At 40.3% G+C, this 25,265-nt stretch overlaps 1 protein-coding gene across 1 annotated transcript in view; it reads left to right on the forward strand.

The window, feature by feature from the left end:
• The first annotated feature begins 2,942 nt into the window (after window positions 1-2,942).
• slc40a1 (solute carrier family 40 member 1) overlaps window positions 2,943-25,265 on the forward strand; it is a 57,435-nt gene continuing 35,112 nt past the window's right edge. The window contains exons 1-3 of the mRNA XM_072261698.1: window positions 2,943-3,431; window positions 3,607-3,674; window positions 22,261-22,420. Of these exons, the coding sequence (XP_072117799.1) occupies window positions 3,389-3,431; window positions 3,607-3,674; window positions 22,261-22,420 (271 nt within the window). The 5' untranslated portion in view covers window positions 2,943-3,388. The remainder of the gene's footprint in view (window positions 3,432-3,606; window positions 3,675-22,260; window positions 22,421-25,265) is intronic.

A 25,265-nucleotide genomic window follows, 5' to 3' on the forward strand; every position in this document is an offset into this window, starting at 1 on the left:
AAAACTGCACAGCGGTGTATCTAAAAGAATTGATCTATAAGATGATGAGGGGTATTGATCGTGTGGATAGCCAGAGGCTTTTTTCCAGGGTTGAAATGGTTAACACGAGCGAGCATAGTTTTGCGGTGCTTGGAAATAGCTACTGAGGGGATGTCAGGGGTAGGTTTTTCACACAGAGAGTGATGGGTGCGTGGAATGCACGGCCAGCGATGGTGGTGGAAGTGGATACAATAGGGTCTTTTAAGAGATTCTTAGATAGGTACATGGAGCTTAAACAAAAAGAGGGCTATGTGCTAGGGAAATTCTAGGCAGTTTCTAGAGTAGTTTACATGGTTGGCACAACATTGTGGGCCGAAGGACCTGGAATATGCTGTAGATTTCTATGTTCTATGATGCGATTTTAAAGGCAAAGGTAGTCACACCAAAAATTGATTTGATTTAGTTATTTTCCTGTTTAAAGAACAGTAATTTATTTGATATTTAGAAACTTGTCATTTCATTACTACTGAAATAATCTTTGCTTTACAGATTTTTTCCACACGTGCCTAAGACTTTTGCATAGTGATGCTAACCAAGAAAGCAGACAACAAAAGACATGTCAGAACTGATGAAGAATTTGTTTTTGGGAAATTACTATATTTAGCATTCAGCTCTATTTAGAAAAACATAAAAGCAAAACACAGTAGTTGCCAGATTTTATAATTCAAACAGAATATCCTGGAAATACTCACCTGGTCAGTCAGTATTTTCTACCAGACATAAACACCACTGGCAGGACAACAGAAAGTAGCTGTGTCTGATTGTCCTTGAGAAGACAGTGAACTATCTTTAACCACTGGAGTTCTTCTGGTGAAGATTATCCCCCAGTGTTGTTAGAATGTGTTCAGTAAAACTCTGATGGTCTGCTGGTTTGGCATTTGGTTCACTAGGTAAAGTAGGCTGTAACCCTTCCTAATTTGCCAGACCCCAATTCCCTCTTTTCCCACACTCCCACTCACTGGTGCTTAATTATCCATGCTTCCTTTCACTCACCCAGCCTCCAGTTCCACTGTTCTCTTTCTCCTCACTGGGGCATGGTTCCTATGCTCTTTTTCCATCAGCTAGGCCCAAGTTCCCACCTTCCCTTTTCACTCACCTCTAAATGGGGCCCTGATTCTCACACTCCCATTCAGTTCACTGGGGCTCTGTTTCCCCTCCTCCCTTTAAACTTAAGAGATTCACTGGGAAATTCATTATAATACTCTATAACAGCTTAAAAAATGTGAATTTAAATATATTGGTCCATTAGTAGAATGACATCCAATTGCTAACCCAACACCACCAAAGACCAGAGCTTCATTGGATATTGATTATATACCTATTCTTTCACAATTATGTGCACCACCTGGAACAACTTTTGACAGATTATTGCATCAGTCACTGCTGAAAGCTTAATAGTATGCACCCTCAGTCGAGGATGTTTAGTTAACTCTATGCTTCCAATGATAGAGACATACAGAATTGAACCACACCAAAACAGGTCCTGCAGCCCACCATGCCTGTGCTGACATTTTTTGCCCACTTTAGGACCATATCTCACTAAGCCTTGCCTATTTAAGTATCCATCTAAATGCCTCTTAGGAATTGCGATTGTCTCTATTTCCACAGATCTCCTTTGCTGGCAGGTTTCAAATAGCAACCAAAAAACAACTTACCCTTCAGGTGAACTTTCTGCCCCCAACCTCTCAACTTATATCACCCCCTCTTTCTTTTTGATACCTTATTAGTTACTTTACTAAGCAGCAACACAGAAGAACATGTGGTTACCCCATTTAGGGAAATCCAGGACCTCGACCCAGACTGAAGGAAGAAAGGGCGAACAACCTGCAAGTGATGGTGTTCCAATAAATCTAATACCCATGCCTTGGTCTAAGAACACTGAGGCTGTCTACAAGAAGTGTCAGAGCCGTCTCTATTTCCTGAGGAGACTGAGGTCCTTTAACACCTGCCGGACGATGCTGAGGATGCTCTACGAGTCTGTGGTGGCCAGTGCTATCATGTTTGCTGTTGTGTGCTGGGGCAGCAGGCTGAGGGTAGCAGACACCAACAGAATCAACAAACTTATTCACAAGGCCAGTGATGTTGTGGGGTTGGAACTGGACTGTCTCACAGTGGTGTCTGAAAAGAGGATGCTGTCTAAGTTGCATGCCATCTTGGACAATGTCTCCCATCCACTACATAATGTACTGGGTGGGCACAGGAGTACGTTCAGCCAGAGACTCATTCCACCAAGATACAACACTGAGCGTCACAGGAAGTCATTCCTGCCTGTGGCCATCAAACTTTACAACTCCTCCCTTGGAGGGTCAGACACCCTGAGCCAATAGGGTGGTCCTGGACATTTCATAATTTACTGGTATAATTTATATATTACTATTTAACTATTTATTACTATTTTCTATTACTATTTATTATTTCTATGACCATTACTATTTACTAATAGTAATATTACTATTACTATTTATTATTTATGGTGCAACTGTAATGAAAACCAATTTCCCCCGGGATCAATAAAGTATGACTATGACTTGGGGTGGTATAGGAGCTATTGGGTTCAGGAGGTGATCTCCGACTGGCCTGGGACAGAAACAGCTCTGAATCTGGAGGAATAACCCGACTTCTAGACTTTGCATTCGCAACATGCCTTATACATATGACATAGCTCCTATACTTAGTCACAATCCGGGTGCTCATTTGAGTCTTTATGTATCATACACTATTTGACGTTCCCTTCACATATTTCACAGACGGTTTTTCTCACAAGCAGTGGGTTTACTGATTACGTTCTTCTTGTTCTTGGGGTGCTGTGAAAGGAAAGCTGCAACAGAGTGGAGAAGGGGGCGGTGACGGGAACGTTGACTCTGCGTGACACAGCCGCCCGGTGTTCAGAAGCGGAAGCCAGCCGGAGGAGGAGCTCGAGTGTATTTTCAGTTTTCGTCGCCCGCTGCTGCAGCTCTGTGTTCGCAGTCGTCGCAAAGTCGGGTTTTCTGCATCGAATCACGTCACGGGGTCGGACTCTCTCCCCTGGAAACGCCTTTGATCAAGGCTCACAAAACTCCCAAATGATGTGAAAGTTTGAGATTCAGGAGCCGGACCGTGCGGTTGGTCTGAGGAAAGTGGCGCAGTGTAAACCTATCATCTTATTTTAACGACCACTCTCCAGACTTCAGCTACAGTGCTAGCTAAGTCTGGAAACACAAATAGCAAAACACCTGGCGGAGCTTCATTTTTTGAGACTGTTGCTTTTGTTCAGGGACAATTTTCGACGTTTTGTTTTTTGTGAAAACAATTTACAATAGCAATCAAACAGAAAATAACCTGTCAGGGAAAAATAAAACTACCTTAATCCATGGAAAAACCGGGAAAAGAGTCGAGGAAGAAGGGGTGCTGTGGTAAGTTGCTGACATCATTTGGGCACTTTTACACCTGAATTTAGTTGTGATACTTACTTAAGACTATTTAATATATTCAGACGATAAGCATCAATATTTAATTGGGGATGCATAATTTATGTTTATTTGATTTCATTTTAAAGTAACTTTTTTTTCTTTGTTCTTCATATGACAGCCTCTTTTGTTGGTTACTTCAAGACCACCAGATTTCTTATTTATCTGTGTCACGGACTGTCTTCATGGGTAAGTTGGTCTGCAAAGACAAGGCTCTTGTTTAATTCTGATTTGCTTCCTTCGGGTGAGATCTGGTCAGTGAGGCTCAGGATTCACCTGCCAGTCCTCAGCCACGCACTGGTATGAAGTTTCATCGGTGTAAAGCTTGCTATGAGATGGTAATAGGTTTCTTTTGGAAGCAGTCTGAAGTTTTTCTGGAAGTGGTTGGTGAAGGGAGAAGGGCCTCATTCATAAGATTGGACCTAAACTTCGAAAAATTGCAGCTGATTTGCGGAGAAGATGGGCAAAATTGGGTTCAACTATCACTGACATTTTATTAATAGCTTCTAGAATTAGTGGACATGTGTATTACTGAGAGCAAGACAAAAGGCCTTTTTTATACTTGGCTCCAAAACTTTGCTTGCATATAATGGTATGACTTTATGGTCCATGTTGTGAACCTGCTGAAGTCCACCTCACCCGTCATCCACTGAGCATTGGAGTCTGAATAGGAATGACAAAAATAATATGGAGCAGGGTAGCGGTGCTGCTTTGTTCTGTCTCACACCTGGGCTGGGGGTGGTAAGTTGAAAGTTATTTGTTCAGTTGAATGTAGCACATAAGACCATTCAAAAAAAAATGCAGTGTTTCCTTCCTCTTTGGCAACATTCCTCTTTCAGCCAACATAGCCAAAATGCGATCAATTGGCTTTTTATTTTATTGCTAGTTGTAGAGCCTGACAGTGCGTAAATTGGTTGCTGTATGGAACCTGGGAACAAGGCCAGCTAACTTCTTGTCAGCTACGCAGACACTTGACCACGCTCATTATTTTTCTGTGCTCCGACAGTTATTGACCCGGGTCCATGATGATGCACCCTCCCCACCCTACGTGGTGTAGATCTGCCTATTCCCTCTCTTCCAAAACAGAATAAGTGAGTGAATGAGCAGCTAACACCTAATGCCTCATTTGGATGAAATCCACAAAATCACAATTTAGTCCATCAGAGGATGCTGACTTTTCAACTACATTCACGTAGAAATGATTTATTTCAAGCTTCAGGTATTAATCAGTTGACCTTCAGAAATGTTTGATAAGATCAGTTGAAATGTTCAGTCCTAAAGATGAAAAACTCCTTATTCATCAGCGAACATCAGCTTGAATGTAAGCATGAATCTTTTGAACATTACAGTTAGGGTTTTCTGAACAAGGATCAGTGAGGGTTTTAAAAGGGAGCTAAATAACTGCTAGTCAGAAATTAACTTCCAGATGACAGGGAAGCAGAAACGCACTGGGAATCATGGAATTGTTCTTGGGAAAGCCAGTACGGATTCAGCGGACCACATGACTTCCTGTGATCCTTAGACCAGATTGTAGGCTGGGCGATGTTTTGCTGGCTAAAACTGATTTCCTCATACAAGTGTGTGAAGTTCGCAAATTGAATTTTTAAATATTTGAATTGTTCAGGGATCCACAAGTCTAAGATAAAATGTTGGGATTAATCAGGAAAATCGTTGTGAGGAAATGGCCTCCCAATGAGTAGTCAGTAAGAAATTTTATTTTGTTTTGACAAGGTAATTTATTTTGATTTATGTCCAAGGCATATGTCTATAGCTAGTGAGAAATTTCAACCAATTGTTTCATTTTAAGTACACTAGAATATTAAATCCAAGATGTTTTCCTTTTTATCGTCTTAATTTCTACCACTCAGTGTCAATTTGGTTTACTCTTGCCTCTAAATCAACATTGGAACTCATTATAATAGTTGGTAGCATACTCCCACACTTGAGTATATAATCTCAGCTGACACTTTGTTGCATCACTGAAGAGTAATGTGTTTTTGATCCAATTGTATAATACGGATGGAATGTTAAATTGAAGTTATTTGTTCAGTTGAATGTAGCATATAATACCATTTTTTAAAAAAAATGCAGTGTTTCCTTGTTCTTTGGCAACATTCCTCATTCAGCCAACATATCCAAAATATGATCAATTGGCTTTTTATTTTATTGCTATTTGTAGAGCCTGACAGTGCGTAAATTGGTTGCTGTATGCAAATAAAGAACAACTTGTTGCTACATTCCAAAGGTAATTTATTGACAGTGAAAAACTTTGAACTATCCAGTGGGCAGTGTTGGAGCAGGTTGCAGAGTGATAGGGCTTTGGCTCAACGGGCTTAGGCAGAAACGGGAAGAGGCTTCCTGCGACCGTTGAGTCTCATAATAAAGGGGTAATTTACAGGCTTATTTATTTAGTAATAACAGTAGCATTAGAGGTATGCATCTAGGATTAGTGTTGTGCTTAGAGTGCCAGATGTGGGGATCCTGGGAGACTCCCAGCCTCCCCAAGGATTACATCTGCACCGGGTGCATTGAGATGAGGCTCCTTAAGGACTGTGTTAGGGATCTGGAGCTACAACTTGATGACCTTCAGCTAGTTACGGAAAGTGAGGAGGTGATTGATAATACCTATAGAGAGATAGTGGACAGCACCCCTGTGACAGTCCCCCTCAGAAATCCCTCTTAGATATTGTTGGAGAGGTTGACCTGACAGAAGAAGACCACAGCGAATGGGACTCTCGCACTCTGCCCAGTGCCGTGATCAAGAGAGCAAGGAGAAATGAAGCAGTTATAGGGGATTCCATAGTGAGGGGAACAGACAAGAGATTCTGTGAGCCGTACAAGGATACCCGGATGGTGTGTTGCCTCCTTGGTGTCAGGGTACGAGATGTCTCAGATTGGGTCCAGAGTACTCTGAGGAGAGAGGGCGAGCAGCCAGAAGTCTTGGTACATGTTGGTACCAATGACATAGACAGAAAAAGAGAGGATGTCCTGAAGGAAGATTACTGGGAGCTAGGAAAAAAATTGAAAAACCAGACCTCCAGAGTAATAATCTCAGGATTACTGCCTGAGCCACGCGCTAATGATGGTAAGAATAGCAGAATTAAGCAGACGAATGTGTGGCCAAGCAACTGGTGCAGGGGGGCAGGGCTTCAAATTCTTGGATCATTGGGATCTATTTTGGGGAGGTATGACTTATACAAAAACGATGGGTTACACCTAAACTCAAAGGTTACTAATATCCTGGTGGAATTGTTTAATATAGCTGTTAGGGAGGGTTTAAACTAAGTTGACAGGGGGAAGGAAAACAGGGTGTTAGGGTCGAGGAAGAGGAAAATAGAGATAAGTCAAAGATACTGTGCAGCAAAGATGGCAAGAAGGACAGGCAGGTGAATAGTTAGGATAATTTGCTGTGCGATAGAAATATAGCAAAATCGGTAACAGATACTTATCTAAATGTACTGTACTTAAATGCGTGCAGCATTAGAAATAAAGTGGATGACCTTGTTGTACAGCTACAGGTTAAAAGATATGACATTGTGGCCATCACCGAGTCATGGTTAAATGATGGATATGATTGGGAGCTGAATGTCCAAGGATACACAGTGTATAGGAAAGATAGGAAGGTAGGTAAAGGGGGCAGCGTGGCCCTGATGCTAAGTAACGATATCAAATCACTAGAAAGAGGGGACATAGGGTCAGAAGAGGTAGAATCCGTATGGGTCGAGTTAAGAAATGGCAAGGGTAAAAAGACACTAATAGCAGTTATGTACAGGCCTCCAAACAGCAGCCGGGATGTGGACTACAAGTTACAGCTGGAAATAGAAAAAGCGTGTCAGAAGGAAAATGTCAAGATAATTATGGGGGATTTTAATATGAAAGTGGATTGGGAAAGTCAGGAAGGTTACTGGATCTAAGGAGAGGGAGTTTGTAGAATGCCTACGGGATGGCTTTTTGGAGCAGCTTGTCCATAAGCCCACTAGGGGATCGGCTGTTTTTGATTGGGTGCTGTGTAATGAACCTGAGGCGATTAGGGAGCTGGAGGTAATGGAACCCTTGGAAGTAGTGATCATAATATGATTGAGTTCAGTTTCAAATTTGAAAAGGAGAAGCTGGTATCAGGCGTATCGATATTTCAGTGGAACAAAGGAAATTACAGTGGTTTGAGAGAGGAACTGGCCCAAGTCAATTGGAAAAGTAAGCTAGATGGAGGGACGGTAGAGCAGAATTGGATGAAATTCCTACAAGTAATAAGGAAAGAGCAGGTAAAATATATTCCAAGGAAAAAGAAAATCATGAGTGGAAAAATGGCACAAATGTGGCTAACGAGAGAGGTTAAGGCTAAAATAAAAGCAAAAGAGACGGCATACAAGGAAGCAAAATTTAGTGGGAAAACTGAGGACTGGACGACTTTTAAAAACTTAACGAAAGAAAACTAAGAGTCATTAGGAAAGAAAAGATGAATTATGAAAGGAGTTGGCAATTATCATAAAAAAGGATACTAAGAGTAAAAGAGTGACATGGGTAGACATAGGACCAATTGAAAATGATGCTGGAGAAATTATAATGGGTAACAAAGAGATGGCAGAGGAATTAAATGAGTATTTTGCATCAGTCTTCACAGTGGAAGACATTAGCAACATACCTGATAGCCAGAGGTCTCAGGGAATAGAATTAGGTACAGTCAAGATTACTAGAGAGAAAGTGCTCTGGAAGCTAAATGGACTAAGAATAGATAAGTCTCCCGGTCCGGATGAGGTGCACCATGGGTTCTGAAGGAGGTGGCTTTGGAGATTGTGGAGGCATTGGAAATGATCTTCCAGGAATCAATAGACTCTGGCATGGTTCTGGAGGACTGGAAAGTCGCAAATGTAGTTCCACTGTTTAAGAAAGGAGGGAGGCAGCAAAAAGAAAATTACAGACCTATTAGTTTGACATCGGTAGTTGGAAAGTTTATTGGAGTCAATCCTCAAGGATGAGGTTATGAAATACCTCGAGGTGCATGACAAGATAGGCCCAAGCCAGCATGGTTTCATGAAGGGAAGATCCTGCCTCACCAACCTATTGGAATTTTTGAGGTAATCGCAAATAAGATTGACAAGGGAGAGGCTGTGGATGTTGTGTATTTGGATTTTCAAAAGGCCCTTGACAAGGTGCCGCATAAGAGGCTGCTTAATAAGATGAGAGCCCGTGGAATTACAGGAAAGATATCGGAATGTGTGGAGCATTGGCTGATAGGCAGAAAGCAAAGGGTGGGAATAAAGGGATCCTACTCTGATTGGTTGCCGGTTACTAGCGGTGTTCCACAAGGGGTGGTGTTGGGGCCGCTTCTTTTTACAATGTATATCGATGATTTAGATTATGGATTAAATGGTTTTGTGGCTAAGTTTGCAGATGACACCAAGACAGGTGGAGGAGCAGGAAGTGTCGAAGGTACGGAAAGGTTGCAGAGAGACTTGGTCAGTTTAGGAGAGTGGGCAAAGAAATGGCAGATGAGATACAATGTTGGGAAATGTACAGTTGTATATTTTGGAAGAAGAAATAATCGGGCAGATTATTATTTAGATGGAGAGAAAATTCAAAAATCGGAAGTGCCAAGGGACTTGGGGGTCCTCGTGCAGGATATCCTAAAGGTTAACCACCAGGTTGGATTGGCGGTAAGGAAAGCGAATGCTATGTTGGCATTCGTTTCAAGAGGAATAGTGTATCAGAGGAAGGTGTTGATGAGGCTCTATGGGGCACTGATCCCCTATCTTAGAAGGGATGTACTGATGTTGGAGAGAGTTCAGAGAAGAATTACGAGGATGATTCCTGGAATGCAGGGGCTAACATATGAGGAGCGTTTGTCGGCTCTTGGACTGTATTCATTAGAGTATAGAAGAATGAGAGAGGATCTCATAGAAACATTTCGAATGTTGAAAGGGTTGGACAGAGTAGATGTGGAAAGGCTGTTTCCCTTGGTGGTTGAGTCCAGCACAACAGGCCATAGTCTTAGAATTAGAGGGTACCCATTTAAAACAGAGATGAGGAGAAATTTTTTTAGCCAGACGGTCGTGGATCTATGGAATTCATTGCCACGTACAGCTGTGGAGGCCCGATCATTGAGGGTGTTTAAGGAGGAGATTGATAGGTATCTAATTAGTCAGGGTATCAAGGGATATGGGGAAAAAGCCAGAAATTGAAACTAGATGGGAGAATGGCCTATTCATGGTGGAGTTGCGGAACAGACTCAATGGGCCGAATGGCCTACTCCTGCTCCTTTGTCTTGTGGTCTTGAAAAATTCTGAAGACAAGAAAGACTGTTGTTGTATCAAGTAACACCAAGTTATTTTATGATTTTCTATCTGCAAAAGGGGAAAAATATGTATTTAAATCTAACTCTGTAAACAATCTTTAAAGGCAAAGCACATCGGAATTTTTCTTATGATTGCCTTTCACTTTATGCTAACTAGACCCAGTTTTCTTCCTCTTACTTCAAATACTTTTGAATTGATGCTTGAATATAATTTCTTTAAGGAAACCTGCTTATCTTTTTGCCCCTGCATTTTTTTTTCATTTTTTATTCCGATTCTGCTGTGCAGTTCTTAGTTTTGCTGAAAATCTAATCTTCTAGCTGTTTGGCACAGTTCCTTTTTGCTTGTTTAGTTACCAGGAGATGGTTCAGGGGTGCTTGAGAAAAAAACGACTTTTCTGTGCCACAAGCACGTTACTGTATACAGAATACAACTGGCCTTGCAGAGCAAGAAAAAAAAGCTTTTGCTTCTTCTATTGAAATAGTCTGCACATCTTTCTCCTTTCTCCCAGAAGAATTCTATATAGTAGTACTTTGCTTAAAGCATTAATCAGCACAATTCTGCTTTGCAGCTAATTGGACTCTCGGAGATTTCGCAATTACTTATGTTTGGCGAAACTTGTTTTAGACTTTAAATTCATTTGAGTATAATGCAGGATGTTTGAGATCCAAGAGTGCTAGGATATATCACTTCTGATTTGTAGTGTTGCCCATCTGCAAGATGAGCCCACTTCCCCAAGACTGACACTACATCTCCAGTTTTCTGGTTCACTTCAGCAGAATAACTACTGCTGACCTGTGTTGCCTATCTGTAGTGAGGGATAGCTTCCAGAATACCTGATTACTACTCTTCACTGGAAATAAAAATGAGTCATTCTGCAAAGAGCAATTCTGAAGAATATCTATTTTGACTGTAATAATGAAGTAAGATGATTCAATATTTTGCATAGTTTTGATACCTGTAATCATGGTGTATTAAAATAATGGTATAAGTATTTAGCTGTCCTAAATATAGGCAAACCCAGTGTTATAGCCATTGTGGTGGCTGAAATTCACATTTACTGAAATTTCAAATCACTGTCCTTAAATTTGAGATATGGAATAACACTTCTCACAGAACTTACGTGGGGAAAAAAAGTCAATTCACGTTTCTTGATAAATGTGAAGATGATGTAGCTTGGTTTACTTATTTATTTTGAGACAGTGTGCAACAGACCCTTATGGCTCAACGAGTTGCACTACCCAGCGACCCACCTACTTAACGCTAGCCTAATCACTTTGACCAGTTAATCCTCTGAGTTACAGAAAATTGTAATACAGACAGGTTGGCTCGGTCATCGCCACTGTTTATGATTGTTCCCTTTCTCACTCACATAATTAATTGGTATTCAGCTATTAATTCTCTTCTCCATCATATGCTTATTTAGATGCCTTGTAAATGCAGTTGTACCGTTCACCTCAACCATTCCTTGGGAAGGTGAGTTCCATGTTCATAACTCTCCATGAGTAGATAGGTTCCTTCTGAACTCTCTGCTAAACTTCTTGGTCCTATTCTATATTGATCCCATTCAGTTTGGCTCTTCCACACAAGTAGAAATCTATACTCTTCGTCAACCCAAGTGGTCAGCCCAAAATATCAAGATGAGAGACTCAAAAATTTTACTTTTTTTTTTACAAGTGTAACCTCACCATGCCTGCATCAACTTGATAGAAACCTTGTTCACTGTCTCCACCCTTTATCATGTTTGAATTGTGGTAACAAGAACTGTTTGTGGTGCGGGGTTGTGGCCGCAGTGCCTTTAAAATAATCATAATGAAAGTCCTCGTGGCCATCATTGTTTTATGAAGTGAAAATTATTTTTGAACATAGATCATAGAACATTACAGCATACTACATGCCCTTTGGCCTTCAGTGTTGTGCCAAACTATATAAATGTACTCAGAGATCAACCTTTCTTCCTTCACAGCCAATAACACTACATTTTGCTTACATCCATGTGTCTGTCTAAGAGTCTTTTAAATGTCCCTATATTATCAACCTCTATCAACCCAGTCAGTGTGTTCCAGGCACCATCAACTCTCTTTAAAAACAATAAAGCTTCCTCTAAATTCTTTCTAAATGCATTTCCCCTGGTATTGGCCATTGCCACCCTAGGGAAAAAGCTGTTCTCTGTCTACTCTATCTATGCCTCCCATATTCTTAAACAACTCCATCAGGTCACCTCTCATCCCCTGTCACTGCAAAGAGGAAAGCCCTAGCTCGCTCAAGCTTTCCTCAGAAGACATGCTGTCTAATCCAGACAGCACCCTGATATGTCTCCTCTAAACTCTCTCTAAGGCTTTCACAACCTTCCTCTAAATGAGGCAACCAGAAATGAACACTGTACTCTTAACTGTGATCTGTCCAGAATTTTATAGAGCTGCAAAATAGCCTCACAGCTCCTGAAATTAATTCCCTAAATAATGAAGACCAGCAAACCACACACTGTCTTAACCACCTTGTCAGCTTATGTGGTACCTGTGAGGTATCTGTGGATTTGGACCCCAAGATCTGTCTGTTCCTACACACTGCTAAGAATCCTGCTACCAACCTTGTACTTCACCTTCAAGTTCAGTCTTCCAAAGTGATTCACTCACACTTTTCCTGATCGAGCTCCATCTGCCATTTCTCTGCTCAACTCTGCATTCCGCCTGTATCTTATTGTAACCTATGACAACCTTGTATGCTATTCAAAGCACCACTGATCTTTGTACCATCTGCAAGCTTACTAATGCATCCTTCCAGTTCTGCATACAAGTCCATTATAAACTTTACAAAGATCAGGGACCCCAGAATGGATCATGCAGAACACCACTACTCGTAATATTTTCCATCTACTGCCAACCCCACCTCCTTTGAGCAAGACAATTCTGCATAATGCAGCTAAGTCTCCATGGATCCCATGCCTCAATGCTTTTTGGACGAACCTAGTATGGGGAAGCTTGTCAGAGCCCTTATAAAATCCATATACACCACATCCACCACTCTACCTTCAATTTGTTTTGTCATCTCCTCAAAAGCACAACTTGCCCTTCAGAAAGCCACTTTGACTATCCCTAATCAGGCTATGCTTTGTAAATCCTCATAAATCCTGGTACCAAGAATCCTCTCCAATGGTTTGCCCACCATTGATGTAAGAATCACTGGTTTATAATTCCCAGAACAACATTTGCACCCTCCAATGCTCTGGAACCACTCGTGTGGCCAGGACAGATGCATATATCATCATCAGTGCTGCAGCAATCTCTTCCCTCACTTCCTAAGGTAATCTTTTCTGGTCCTGGTAACTTGTCTATCCTAATGTTTTTCAGAAGCTCCAACACTATCTCTTTCATAACCTCAACGTGTTCCAGTACTTTAGCCTGTTCTATATTGACCTCCCAATTGTCAAGATCTCTTGCCCTGGTGAACACTGAAGCAAAGTTGAGGAATTCTGCAGATGCTGGAATTTCAAGCAACACAAATCAAAGTTGCTGGTGAACGCAGCAAGCCAGGCAGCATCTCTAGGAAGAGGTACATTCAACATTTCGGGCCGAGACCCTTCGTCAGGACTAACTGAAGGAAGAGCTAGTAAGAGATTTGAAAGTGGGAGGGGGAGGGCTCTTCTTTCAGTTAGTCCTGTCGAAGGGTCTCGGCCCGAAACGTGGACTGTGCCTCTTCCTAGAGATGCTGCCTGGCCTGCTGCGTTCACCAGCAACTTTGATATGTGTTGCCTGAAGCAAAGTATTCATTTACAACCTCTCGACCTCCTCTGCCTCCAAGCACATTCCTTCTTCATCCCTGAGCGGTTCTACCCTCACTTTAATTATCTTTCTGCGCTTCATGTACATGTAGTATGGCTTGGGGTTTTCTTAATCTTACTCACAAAGGTATTTTCATGTCCCCTTCTAGCTCTCAGGTCATTTCTTAAGCTCCTCCCAGCCTAACTTATGATTCTCAAGAACCCTGCCTGTTACTTGTTTATTGAAACTTAAGTATGCTTCCTTCCTCTTGACTAAATGTTTTGCCTCTCTTGGCAACCATGGTTCTTTCACCCTACTATCCTTTTCCTGTCTCAGTGGTGCAAACCTATCCTGAAGCCTGTACAAGTGGTCCCTCAACAATCTCCACATTTCTTCCCTGAAGATCCTTGTAGCAGGAGAGCTAAGAGACTTGTTGTACCTGAATTTTCAAAAAGCTTTTGATAAGATTATTGAACAAAGGATTTTACATAAAATAAGTCCCAGGGCTAGAGATAATATAGTAAAATGTATTATTTAAGGTTGTATACGAGATTAGTTAAAGATCAGAAAACAAAGAAAAGGATTAAATAGCTCTACATCAATTTGGCAGATTGCCATAGATGGGATATTATTTGGCCCTCCACCATAATACTTAGATGAAAGTACAGGGAGCTCGTTTAGTTTTTCTGCTAATATTATGCTCTTTTGGAAAAGTAAGCTATTAGGATGCAAAAAGTATTTTCATCATGGGGCTAGAAGGTGACTGATGGAAAATGTCAGATTATCCATTGTGCTAGGAAAAAAAGAAAAAAACAAAATGCAGATTAAATTATAAGATACTGGTGAATGATTGGGAAACAAAGGATTCATGTGTGTTTGTTCATAAAGAACAGAAAGTAAACATGCAGTTACCTTGGTGATTGTGAAGACAAATGGCCTTAATTACAAGGAGGTTGGAGTACAAAGGCACAGAAGTTTTGCTGAGGTTGCAGAGAACTCATTCGGAGTACTGGGCTCTCAACATAAAGAGGGATGCACTGAGGTAGGAGAGTGTTCAGATTAGATTGACTGGGTTGACTTGGTTGTCCTTTGAGGAGAGAATATGTAAGATTATCGTGTACTAATTGGAGTTTAGAAGTATCAGTTGATCAGCTGAGGAGAATTGAAAGACTAAACACTGCGAGGAAGTTTTGCTGCCTGCAGTGTATAGAAATGAGTGCACTCCTTTGTTTACGTAATTCATTAAGGGTTATATGTAAAAGTACATGAATGGCATATGTTATTATGCCATGGCATCATAGGTGTGTGCCTCACTAAAGTAAAAATAAATATACACCATCATCCCGACTCCAGTATTTTTCTTTCAAATAGTTTGGAGTTACAAAACATAACGGGTAGCTTTACCTCTGTTTCCTATCCTTTACAAACTCTGCGCTCATCTGTATGTTCTGAATTTCATTCATTTATTATATGGTAACTTTTGGAAGTCTGATTTTGTAACATACATGACTGGTTGTGTAGCCTGTTAACTTCTCAAAGAAATAGCCTTTGTCAAAGCTGGAGACCAGCCACATCCTCAGCCCAGATCACCAGCAGGCCTGCTGGCCGTGGCATCTGATGGTGACTGAACGTCAATCTTGGCAAGCAATTAAAGTTCCCTGACTTCATCGTATCATCATCCCTGAGGCCTGACATGGTCATTCTGTCAGAAACCTCAAAGCAGGTGGTAATGGTAGAACTGACAGTTCCTCAGGAAGACCGGATTGAAGAGGATTTGAGCATGAGAAAGCCTAATACAAGGAGATGGTACAGCTGTGCCAAAGACAAGGGAGGAGGGTATGATGTAGACGTTTTGCTGGCTGCTCACTGTGCAGAATCTACTCTCGTCTTGGCATTACAGGGGCTGTTTAGAAAAGAGACATCAGGACCATCACAGAGTCTGCTGAGCAAGCCTTCGGATGGCCTTGGATCAAGAGGTGTGACCCCGTGAACCAATGCTGCTGGGATACCAGCCAGCGTCTGATCAACCCTGGCTGGGTCGCTGATGATGTTTCCCAGCACACCCTAGGATGTACAGTGCCTATTAAAAAGTATTCACACCTCATGGAAGTTTTCATGTTTTAGTGTTTTACAACATTGAATCACAGTAGTGGATTTAATTTGGCTCTTTTAACACTGATCAACAGAAAAAGACTTCTTTTGTGTCAAAGTGGAAACAGATCTCTACAAAGTGATCTAACTTAATTACAAATATAAAACAAAAATAATTGTTTGCATAAATGTTCATTCCCTTTAATATGACCCAACAAATCAGCACTGGTGCAGCCAATTAGTTTTAGAAGTCACATAATTAGTTAAATGGAGATCACCTGTGTGCAGTCAAGGTGTTTCAATTGGTTGTAGTAAAAATACACTTGTATCTGGAAGGTCTAACTGCTGGTGAGTCAGTATCCTGGCAAAAACTGCACCATGAAGACAAAAGACTACTCCAAGCAACTCTGCAAAAAGGTTATTGAAAAGCACAAGTCAGGAGATGGATACAAGAAAATTTCCAAGTCGCTGGATATCTCTTGGAGTACAGTTAAGTCAATCATCAAGAAATGGAAAGAAAATGGCACAGTTGTAAATCTGCCTAGAGCAGGCTGTCCCCAAAAACTGAGTGACTGTGCAAGAAGGGGACTAGTGAGGGAGGCCACCAAGAGACCTATGACAACTTTGGAGGAGTTACAAGCTTCAGTGGCTGAGATGGGAGAGACTGCGCAGACAACAACTGTTGCCTGGGTGCTTTACCGGTTGTAGCTTTATGGGAGAATGGCAAAGAGAAAGCCACTGTTGGAAAAAAAATCTCACATGAAATCTTAGGTAGAGTTTGCCAGAAGGCATGTGGAAGACTCTGAAGTCTGCTGGAAGTAAGTTCTTTGGCCTGATGAAACCAAAATTGAGCTTTTTGGCCATCAGACTAAATAAGCGAAACACACATTCCCTACCGTAAACCATAGTGGTGGTTGCATCATGCTGTTGGGATGTTTCACTGCAGCAGGCCCTGGAAGGCTTGTGAAGGTAAAGCCTAAAATGAATGCAACAAAATACAGTAAATCCTAGAGGAAAACCTGATGCTGTCTGCAAGATAATTGCGACTTGAAGAATTGTTTTCCAGCAAGACAATGACTCCGAGCATAAAGTCAAAGCTATACAGAAATGGCTTAAAAATAACAAAGTTAATGTCCTGGAGTGGCCATGTCAGAGTCCAGACCTCAATCCAATTGGGAATTTGTCGCTGGACTTGGAAAAAGGCTGTTCACTCACAATCCCCATGCAATCTGACAGGTTTGTAAAGAATGGGGAAAAGTTGCAGTGTTCAGAACTGCAAAGCTGATACAGACCTATACACATGGATTCAAGCCTGTAATTGCTGCCAAAGGTGCATCTACTTGAAGGAGGTGAATATTTAAGCAATCAATTATTTTTGTGTTTTATATTTGTAATTAATTTAGATCACTTTGTAGAGATCTGTTTTTATTTTGACATGAAAGAATCTTTTCCTGTTGATCAGGGTCAATAAAAGCCAAATTTAAACATGCTGTGATTCAGTGTTGTAAAACAAAACGTGAAAACTTCTGGGGGAAGGGGGTGAATTCTTTCATAGTGTCAAAGAATTTTAATCCCGGGGAACAGGACACTAGGTCTCCGATCTTCTCTCCAACTAGTAACAATGCTGCCTTTCATTTGCTGTGCCATTGACTTAGACCTTGTGCTCCTACTATTTGATCTCTCTGTTGTGGAAAGTAACCCAAATAACTCCATACACAATTACTTACTTTATACATGCAAGTAAATCCCAGTTCAGAAAAATACAGCCATAACTCAAAGCATCATTCTCCACTAAAGGCAGAATCCTCACAGTTCTCCGTTATTACCAATGTAGTGCTATCAATTCCTTCCTACAATGTAATAACTGGAACTAGATGAATTACAATTTGGCACTTCTACCAAAATCTTCTCCAGGCAGTTAAATTCTGTCAAGGTTGTTTCAAGTCATTTCCAGTACACTCCGGATCCAGTGCAGCACAAAAAAACAGAATAAAATAAAGAAGACAATAATTTAAAAAAAAATATAAATGCCTAAGATAGATCATATACATTGATTGTATGTCCATAAAGTAACACAAGGCATAGGTATGTCTGTACATAAGGTAACAGGAAATGGTGGTGGAGGGGTGGGTTATTGGGTGGAAGTGTTGCTCAGCCTTACGGGTAAAATAACTGTTTGTGAGTCTTATAGCCTTGGTGTGGATGCTTTGTAGCCTCCTCCTTGGTGGGACAAACAGTCCATGAGCAGGGTGGGTGAGATCCTCCTTGATGTTACTTGCCCTTTTCCAACACCTTTCTGTATACCTGTCCTTGATGGCGAGTAGGCTGGAGCCAGTGATGCATTGGGCAGTTTTGAGTACCCACTGTAGAACCTTCCTGTCTGCCACTGTGCAGTTTCCGTACAATACAGTGATGCAGCATTTTAGGATGCTCTGTACTGCACATCTGCAGAGTGACATGAGTAGAGGTGTGTATAGTCCAGCACCCTTCAGCCTTGAGGCATTGGTGAGGCATTTGCAGATGAGAACTCTTGTATTCAAAGTGCAAGTGTGATGTGTGCATTGAAGGTGGCCAATCAAAGACTTCAGAATGATCATGTCTGAAATTACCGAGAAAATTCAAAATCCAGGTTGAAGAGCCTACGTGCTGTCATTGAAAGGATGGAATGGAAATGAACTGTTGACAACAATTTCTGAAACGATACACAGTTGCATCAATGAGTTGTTGTGTGAGCTTGAGTATATCAAGTGGGGTCATTGACTGACGATATCCATTCCTCTGAGGAAAACTGATGTGCGGGAAATTCGTACTTTATACACAAAACAGAATGAAAACGATTGCAAGAAGTTGTTATAAACTGGCCTTATTTGGCCCGTAAATCATTGTTAAGCAAATAGTGTTTTTATCAAATTTGTACAAACAAGCTAACAAAGACACATCAATGCAATAGTGGTCATGGTATTCTAAACCCTTTCAGAGAGTGATCGTGACAAAGTAATGTAACTGTTTCCTAATATTAAATAATAATCACATAAAGTGGGTTGAAGTGAAACATACTGGTTGATGTACCATGAGTATATATGCATGACAATGACCTTAAGTTTAAATAACTCTGCTTGTAAACTTCATGTAGGAAGTATAACTCAGTCATGTTTCTTCAAGTGAACTGCTTTAAATGGAGAAACTGAAAAGTTAGTCAGAATACATGAGAAATCACCCAAGCAGCTAGTGTAGAGCGATAGTCAAAACTAAACATGAAGCATCACTTGGACAATTTCTAGCTGAAGTACAGAACAACTCTGCAAACTACCCCACAATATACATGTGCCAAACTCAGTGGTAAGGAAATAGAGAACACAGTTGAGCTTTGTTCAACAAAATTTTGCTTCCACAGCTGCAGAAAACTGATTAAGTCAAACATGTCACTGTGATACTAATCAGAAAAAATGCATTTTCAGGCAAAATAAGCTTGTTTGGATTCTCAGCTTTCCAGGGGTCAAGGACTTCACAAGGAGGAGATAGCAGTCTTAAGAGAGGTTTGCAAAATCAAGTCTTTATGAAGATCAAATGATCATTCAAGTCTGGATGGTGAACCTCGTGGTCATAAAGTTGTCTCTGAGTTGGGTCCAGGCTAGTCGGACAGAAGCTGAACTTATTCCAGAACCAAGCAGTGTTAAAGTATTTGGCAAGAAGAAAGATGCTGAAAATGGTTTCTAGACTGGATTTATTCTTGTTAAATTAAAAAGAAATCTGGTGAAGTGTGTAAGTTGGTACTTGTACGTCGTGTGGAAAAGGATAGAAACAAAACTACCATTTCATAAACACAAGCGATTCTGCAGATGCTGGAAGTTAAGGACTTCGTGATGAAGGGTCTTGGCCTGAAATGTCGACTGTTTAGTCGACTCCATTGATGCTGTGTGACTTGCTGAATTCCTCTGGCAATTTATGTGCGTTGTTCAAAACTTCTGTTTCCATTAGATAAAGGAAAAAATATATCTATATGAATGGATATACTGTTTTGTGTAATGTGTGTGGATATGCAGTTGGACAAATGAACTGTGACACCGTATGTAACAGGACCTTGAACACTAAACATGTGTATTCATTACTTGTTTAGTCTTTCAGAATAAACTATTGTCTCTTTTCGTGAATACATGCAGTGCAATAATAGATTTGAGAAGTTGTTATGGATTAGATGTAGGGGCTATTAGGAGAAAAGTTAAGAAACACTTTTACATGGCCAGAGTCTGGAGCTTCCTTATACAAATAGTTTTTCATTTTGTTCCATTGTTAAAACTGAAACTTTTGTTCACCAGAGGTATTAAGGGATGCAGAACAAAGGCAGATGTTTAGAATTGCATTGCACATCTGTCAAAATCTCACTGAGTGGCAGAACAGATTCAAGAGTTTAAACTACAGGCACGATAAAATCTGCAGATGCTGGAAATCCAAAACAAAACACGCAGAATGCTGGAGGAACTCAACAGGTCAGTCAGCATCTATGGAAAAGAGTAAGCAGTTGACGTTTCAGGCCAAGACCTAGCTCCTCCAGCATTTTGCATGTGTTGCTCAGGAGGTTAAATGACAGAATCCTATTCTTATGTACTGCTATGTCAAACTGACTCTTAGAAGAAGGCTTATACATGTGAACAGTGTGAGAGTAAATCATTGATCTGCTGACAAAATGGTTGCTGGTGTAACCCAAAGTTCTGGGAACCAGACTTTTATATTTGCTGTTCTCCAGAAGTCATGTAGGAAACCAGTTCCTGAGAAGATTTACTGTAGCAGTGAGATGGTGATTCAATAATTGATTCCATTCCATCAGTGCTCAGTCTGACCCATGAATAGTCAACTGGCTGTGCATAACACAGAGGTGTTAAACATGTCTAGAGCATTATTTCAAAAGTTAGTTTTTAAAAGAATAGTAATAAATCCAATAAATGTATTTTCTGATAAAGAATCTTAATTTTACTGAATATTCAACATGCTGAAATGCTGAAAGGATCACTCTTGAATCATTTCCCTTAGAAGTCCAATCTGAGTTTAGAAGGTACAATTCTTCCATTACACTGGCCAATAACCAGCCCCATTTTCTCAGGCAATGTGTGCTCGGTGATGTCTGATTACACTGAATAACAAAGAGTTTGCTTCCTGAATACTTTTGGGTGTATGTTATGGATTTTGGGCTACTGATCATAAATATCACCGTGAAATTTTCAAATCATGCACAATTTGTTTTGGAATCATCTATATTTGTTATTGCAATTCATAATTCAAGTCAATTAAACTGTTAGCCACATTGTAAGCTTTGGGTTTCCAGCATGACCCACAACAATGGTGTATTTTTATTGATCCTTCAGTGTTAAGCTTGAAAGCTGTGCTGCCACACAATGGCAATGTCCACCCTTCAATACCAATCGACTGTGCAGTACACATGAAAGAAAACTACCGAAATTTGTGTATCTCGTTGAAACACAAACAGTATGGCAACTACAACTGGAACACCTGTGGTGATCTGAAAGTAGTTTTGCTGGTACTTGGGAATGCTGCTCGGATACACCAAGCAGTGTCGTTTCATTTGTGAATGGGACAGCCGTGCTAAAGAATCTCATTACTTTAAAAAGGATTGGCCACTCTGTAAGCAGTTGGTTCCAGGGCAAAAAAAGTGTGACTCATAAACCACTTGTAGAACCAGCAAAAATAGTTTTGCCTCCTCTTCATATAAAACTAGGGCTTAAGGAAAAATTTTGTGAAAGTGATGAACAAGGAATTTGATATTTGAGACCGATGTTTCCCAGAATAACTGATGTCAAGATTAAGGAAGGCATTATTTGTTGGTCCAAAGATCAAACAGGTTATTGGTGACTGCTAATTTGAAGAACTTAATGAGGCACCAGAGAAAATCGTATGGAAGGCACTCAAGGATGTTGTTGAAAATTTTTTTAGCAACTGCAGTACACCAAACTTCATGCAACTGGTTCAGAACATGTTTCAAGCATACGAAACCATGCAGTGCAATATGTGAATAAAGATTCATTTTCTGCATTCCCATTTAAATTTCTACTCTGTAAATCTTGGCACTGTCAGTGATGAGCATGGTGAAAGGTTTCTCCAGGACATTGAGGTCATGGAGAAACGGTATCAGGGCAACTGGAATCCATCAATGCTGGCTGATTATTGTTGGACACTTAAGTGAGAAGCCTGAGAATCTGAATACAAATGAAAATGATCAACAAAACATTTTAGCTTAGTTGAACTACAGCAAAGTGTCAGCTCTGTTATGCAATTAAGCACATTATTTTCAATGAAAGTTAATTTCTTGTTTCTCTAAATTCGTATGTGATACAAGTAGTCTGAAATTATATTTGCATTCGGCTTCAAGCAGTCTATCATAACCACAGAAAAATTCTGAGGAATCAACACTTCTGGAAAAAAAATTGCTGCCTAGTGTTATATGGACTAAACAAGTTGCTGGCCTGCAGATCATTTTCAGCCTGAAGTCAGTGATAAAGATGTTTATTCTTAATCATATTTAAAATTCTGTTGAATGGAAACAAGTTAAGATGCTTAATTTGCTAAAAATTGCACTTCAATTTGTGATCTGTGCTAAATGGAGTCTGTGCTTTGTTACAGGGAGATAGAATGTGGCACTTTGCTGTGGCGGTATTTCTGGTGGAACTTTATGGCAACAATCTGCTTCTGACAGCTGTCTATGGTTTGGTCGTAGCTGGGTCAGTCCTATTGCTGGGAGCTATCATTGGTGACTGGGTGGACAAAACGCCCAGACTTAGAGGTATGAACTGGCACACTACACATTACCTCTGTGTACAAACCTTTTAAATATAGAGATTTGGAAAAAAGATAACAGCCAATTAGCCATTTATTGCAATGGCAACATGCTGTGCAAGGATTAGAACAATTCAGATAACTTTAACTAATACGAGACTGTTTGTTTAGTATCCTGTTACAAAGACGTGTAAATAGGAGAAGACTATTGAAATAGCTCACCTATTCAACCATGACATGGCTAAATAGTGTTTAAACTCTATTTGCTTTGTCTATTGTCATGCATACCCTTCCCTAACCAGACCTTACTCAATTAAAATGTATTTAATTCAACCTTAAAAATGTGATATGAATCACCATCCTCAATTTCTGGTGTGAGGGCAAGGTGGGTTCCAGATTCCAACATATTCTCTGAAGAAATAAATGACCCCCCACCCCATTCTTTCCTATGTAAATGGCCTAAATCCAAAGTTGTGCCACACAATCCATTCTGTGAGATATTGAGTATTTCTATTGCTAAAATGTTATTGTCATTATAGAAACTCAATTAGATTGGACTACAACTATCGAAATGAAAGGAATGCAAAGCAATGTTATAAAATCTGTCATATTTTAATGCTTTAAACAACCCCAGGTATTACCTTGAGATGCATTTCCTAAAATCTTGCTTTTAACTGAAGCACTCCAAGTTGGGTCTGACCCTACTCCTGCACAACTGGAGGAAACATTTCTTCACTTCAGTTGTTCAAGTCTATAGAGATAAAGTTCAACATTTTTTTATACCTGTGCACAAGTGTTTGGTGATTTTTATGTCTAAGTTCCTGAGGAAGAGCTGTAATGTTAGGGCAAAAGATTTTACATTCATCAGTGAAAATGTGCATTAAGTTGCACTAAATTAGACTCTATTTAAAATCTGGACTTCAGATACAATTTTGGTCCTAATTTGCAGTATGAACTTTGTTCCAGCACTTGTTCCAGAAAATCTCCCAATGTGTTTAATGCCCATTTCTTAACTCCAGCGGCAAGTGCAATGTGAGTGTCTCCTGTAGGATTTGCATGAAATCTACACTAGTTAGCAGGCCATTGTTGGGAGAGGGCAAGTGGATTAGCACTAGCCACAGCAATGCTATATGACCTGCTTAATGAGCAGAAGTTGGCATTTAATTGGCAGTCAACCCTTGTGAAGCTGTTGCAAGTACAAGCTTTATCAGTATTCGGTCTGGTGCTAAGTGTGCACTAAATGGCCCTTTTAGCTCAGCATATGACCTACTTATTTTGGACAGTCATTTCTGCCAAAATTAGAGTGCAAGAAATCATCCCCAAATCACTTATCAGAAAGATTCAAAGTGGATTGCTTCTTACTTGTACATCACGTTATTCAATGATATATTAAAAAAAGATCCTGTCATAAAAGATTTCATAAATTATTTATCTGTTTTTGTGCATTAACATAATTTGCATTCTTTAATTTTAAACAAAATTATTTTATTGAAAAGATTATCCAGCTTAATAATAGTAAATGTGATATCTCTAGTTAGATGGCAACCCTATGCAAAGCTTACATGATATTGAAATTCTTTCTACAAAATAATTCAACAAGAGAAGAACAGAAATAATTGTTTCATCTTACTTTATTACAGCTTAGTACTCATATTACTTTAAAGAATAAACTAGAAAAAGATCATTGGTTATTTTTATCCAGTGAAAGAATAGTTAACCAGCTGTATCTGGTCACGAGAACAATAGTATTGGTATACATAAGGGAAATGTAACAGCAAGCTCAGAAGTTAAACATATTTTTCATTGCAACATGTACAAAATGGAGGAACTCACCAGGTCAGGCAGCACGGGTTGCCAGTCAACATTGAACTCAGTGTCAGACTGCCTTAGGGCCTCCAGCTGTGGATTTTTCCCTTGGGGGTTTACTCCTGAAGCCTTCCCCAAGGGGGGGGTATAGCTGCAAGGCAGCAGAGGTTTGAGATCAGAGCTTTCCTTCTAGATGAGCTGCCAATCGTGGCTGGTAAGCCCCATCTGCACCAAGCGACTATTTTAAGGCTCCAGTAACCCGCCTTTGCCCCTTCTCCTGTCAGTAGAAACATAGAAATCTACAGAACATTACAGACCCTTCGGCCCACAACGTTGTGCTGACCATGTAACCTACCCTAGAAACCGCGTAGAATTTCCCTACTGAATAGCCCTGTATTTTTTTACTAAGCTCCGCCGGGTTCCACCGGGCTTAGTACCTAAGCCACACATGAAGGCCAGGGCTGGACTTGGTTGTCAGAGGCTGTTTGAGGTGCATACCACAGGGAGCACTTAATAGTTAGTAGGAACTTTCTCCCCACTACCACCACCATTTATAACAATGAAAATTTCTATGGAGGAATAACCTGTCGACGTTTTGGGCCGAGTTCAGAACTGAAATGGAAGAGTCAAGACACTTGAATGTTTTCTCATTGCAGTCTATTCTCTGGTATCACTAGGCTGTCACTTGTCAGTTTTACTGGTTTTTTTTAATCCATCGAATTATGCCTTTGCATTTCAAATCTGTTATTCCTTGGAGTCCTCTAATTTTTTTGTCTCAACTTCACTGAATCAACTTCTCTATTTATTTCTTCAGTTTGCCCACTGCACTTATACAGTTTGACTTTTCCGGAAATGAAATTCACAGGTGTGCTGTAGATACCAAATGAATTAAGTGCGTATTATTGGATAGTAAGTTGGTATATCATACACTGTCGACTTGGGAAAAATATCATTGTTCCTTCACTGTCACTGGGTCAAAATCCTGGTGCCCTCTCCTTAACGACATTGTGGGTATATCCTCAGGTTAAGGATTGCAGTGCGCCATG

This window comes from Mobula birostris, chromosome 6 (assembly GCF_030028105.1).
Source record: "Mobula birostris isolate sMobBir1 chromosome 6, sMobBir1.hap1, whole genome shotgun sequence".
Lineage (NCBI taxonomy): Eukaryota > Metazoa > Chordata > Chondrichthyes > Myliobatiformes > Myliobatidae > Mobula > Mobula birostris.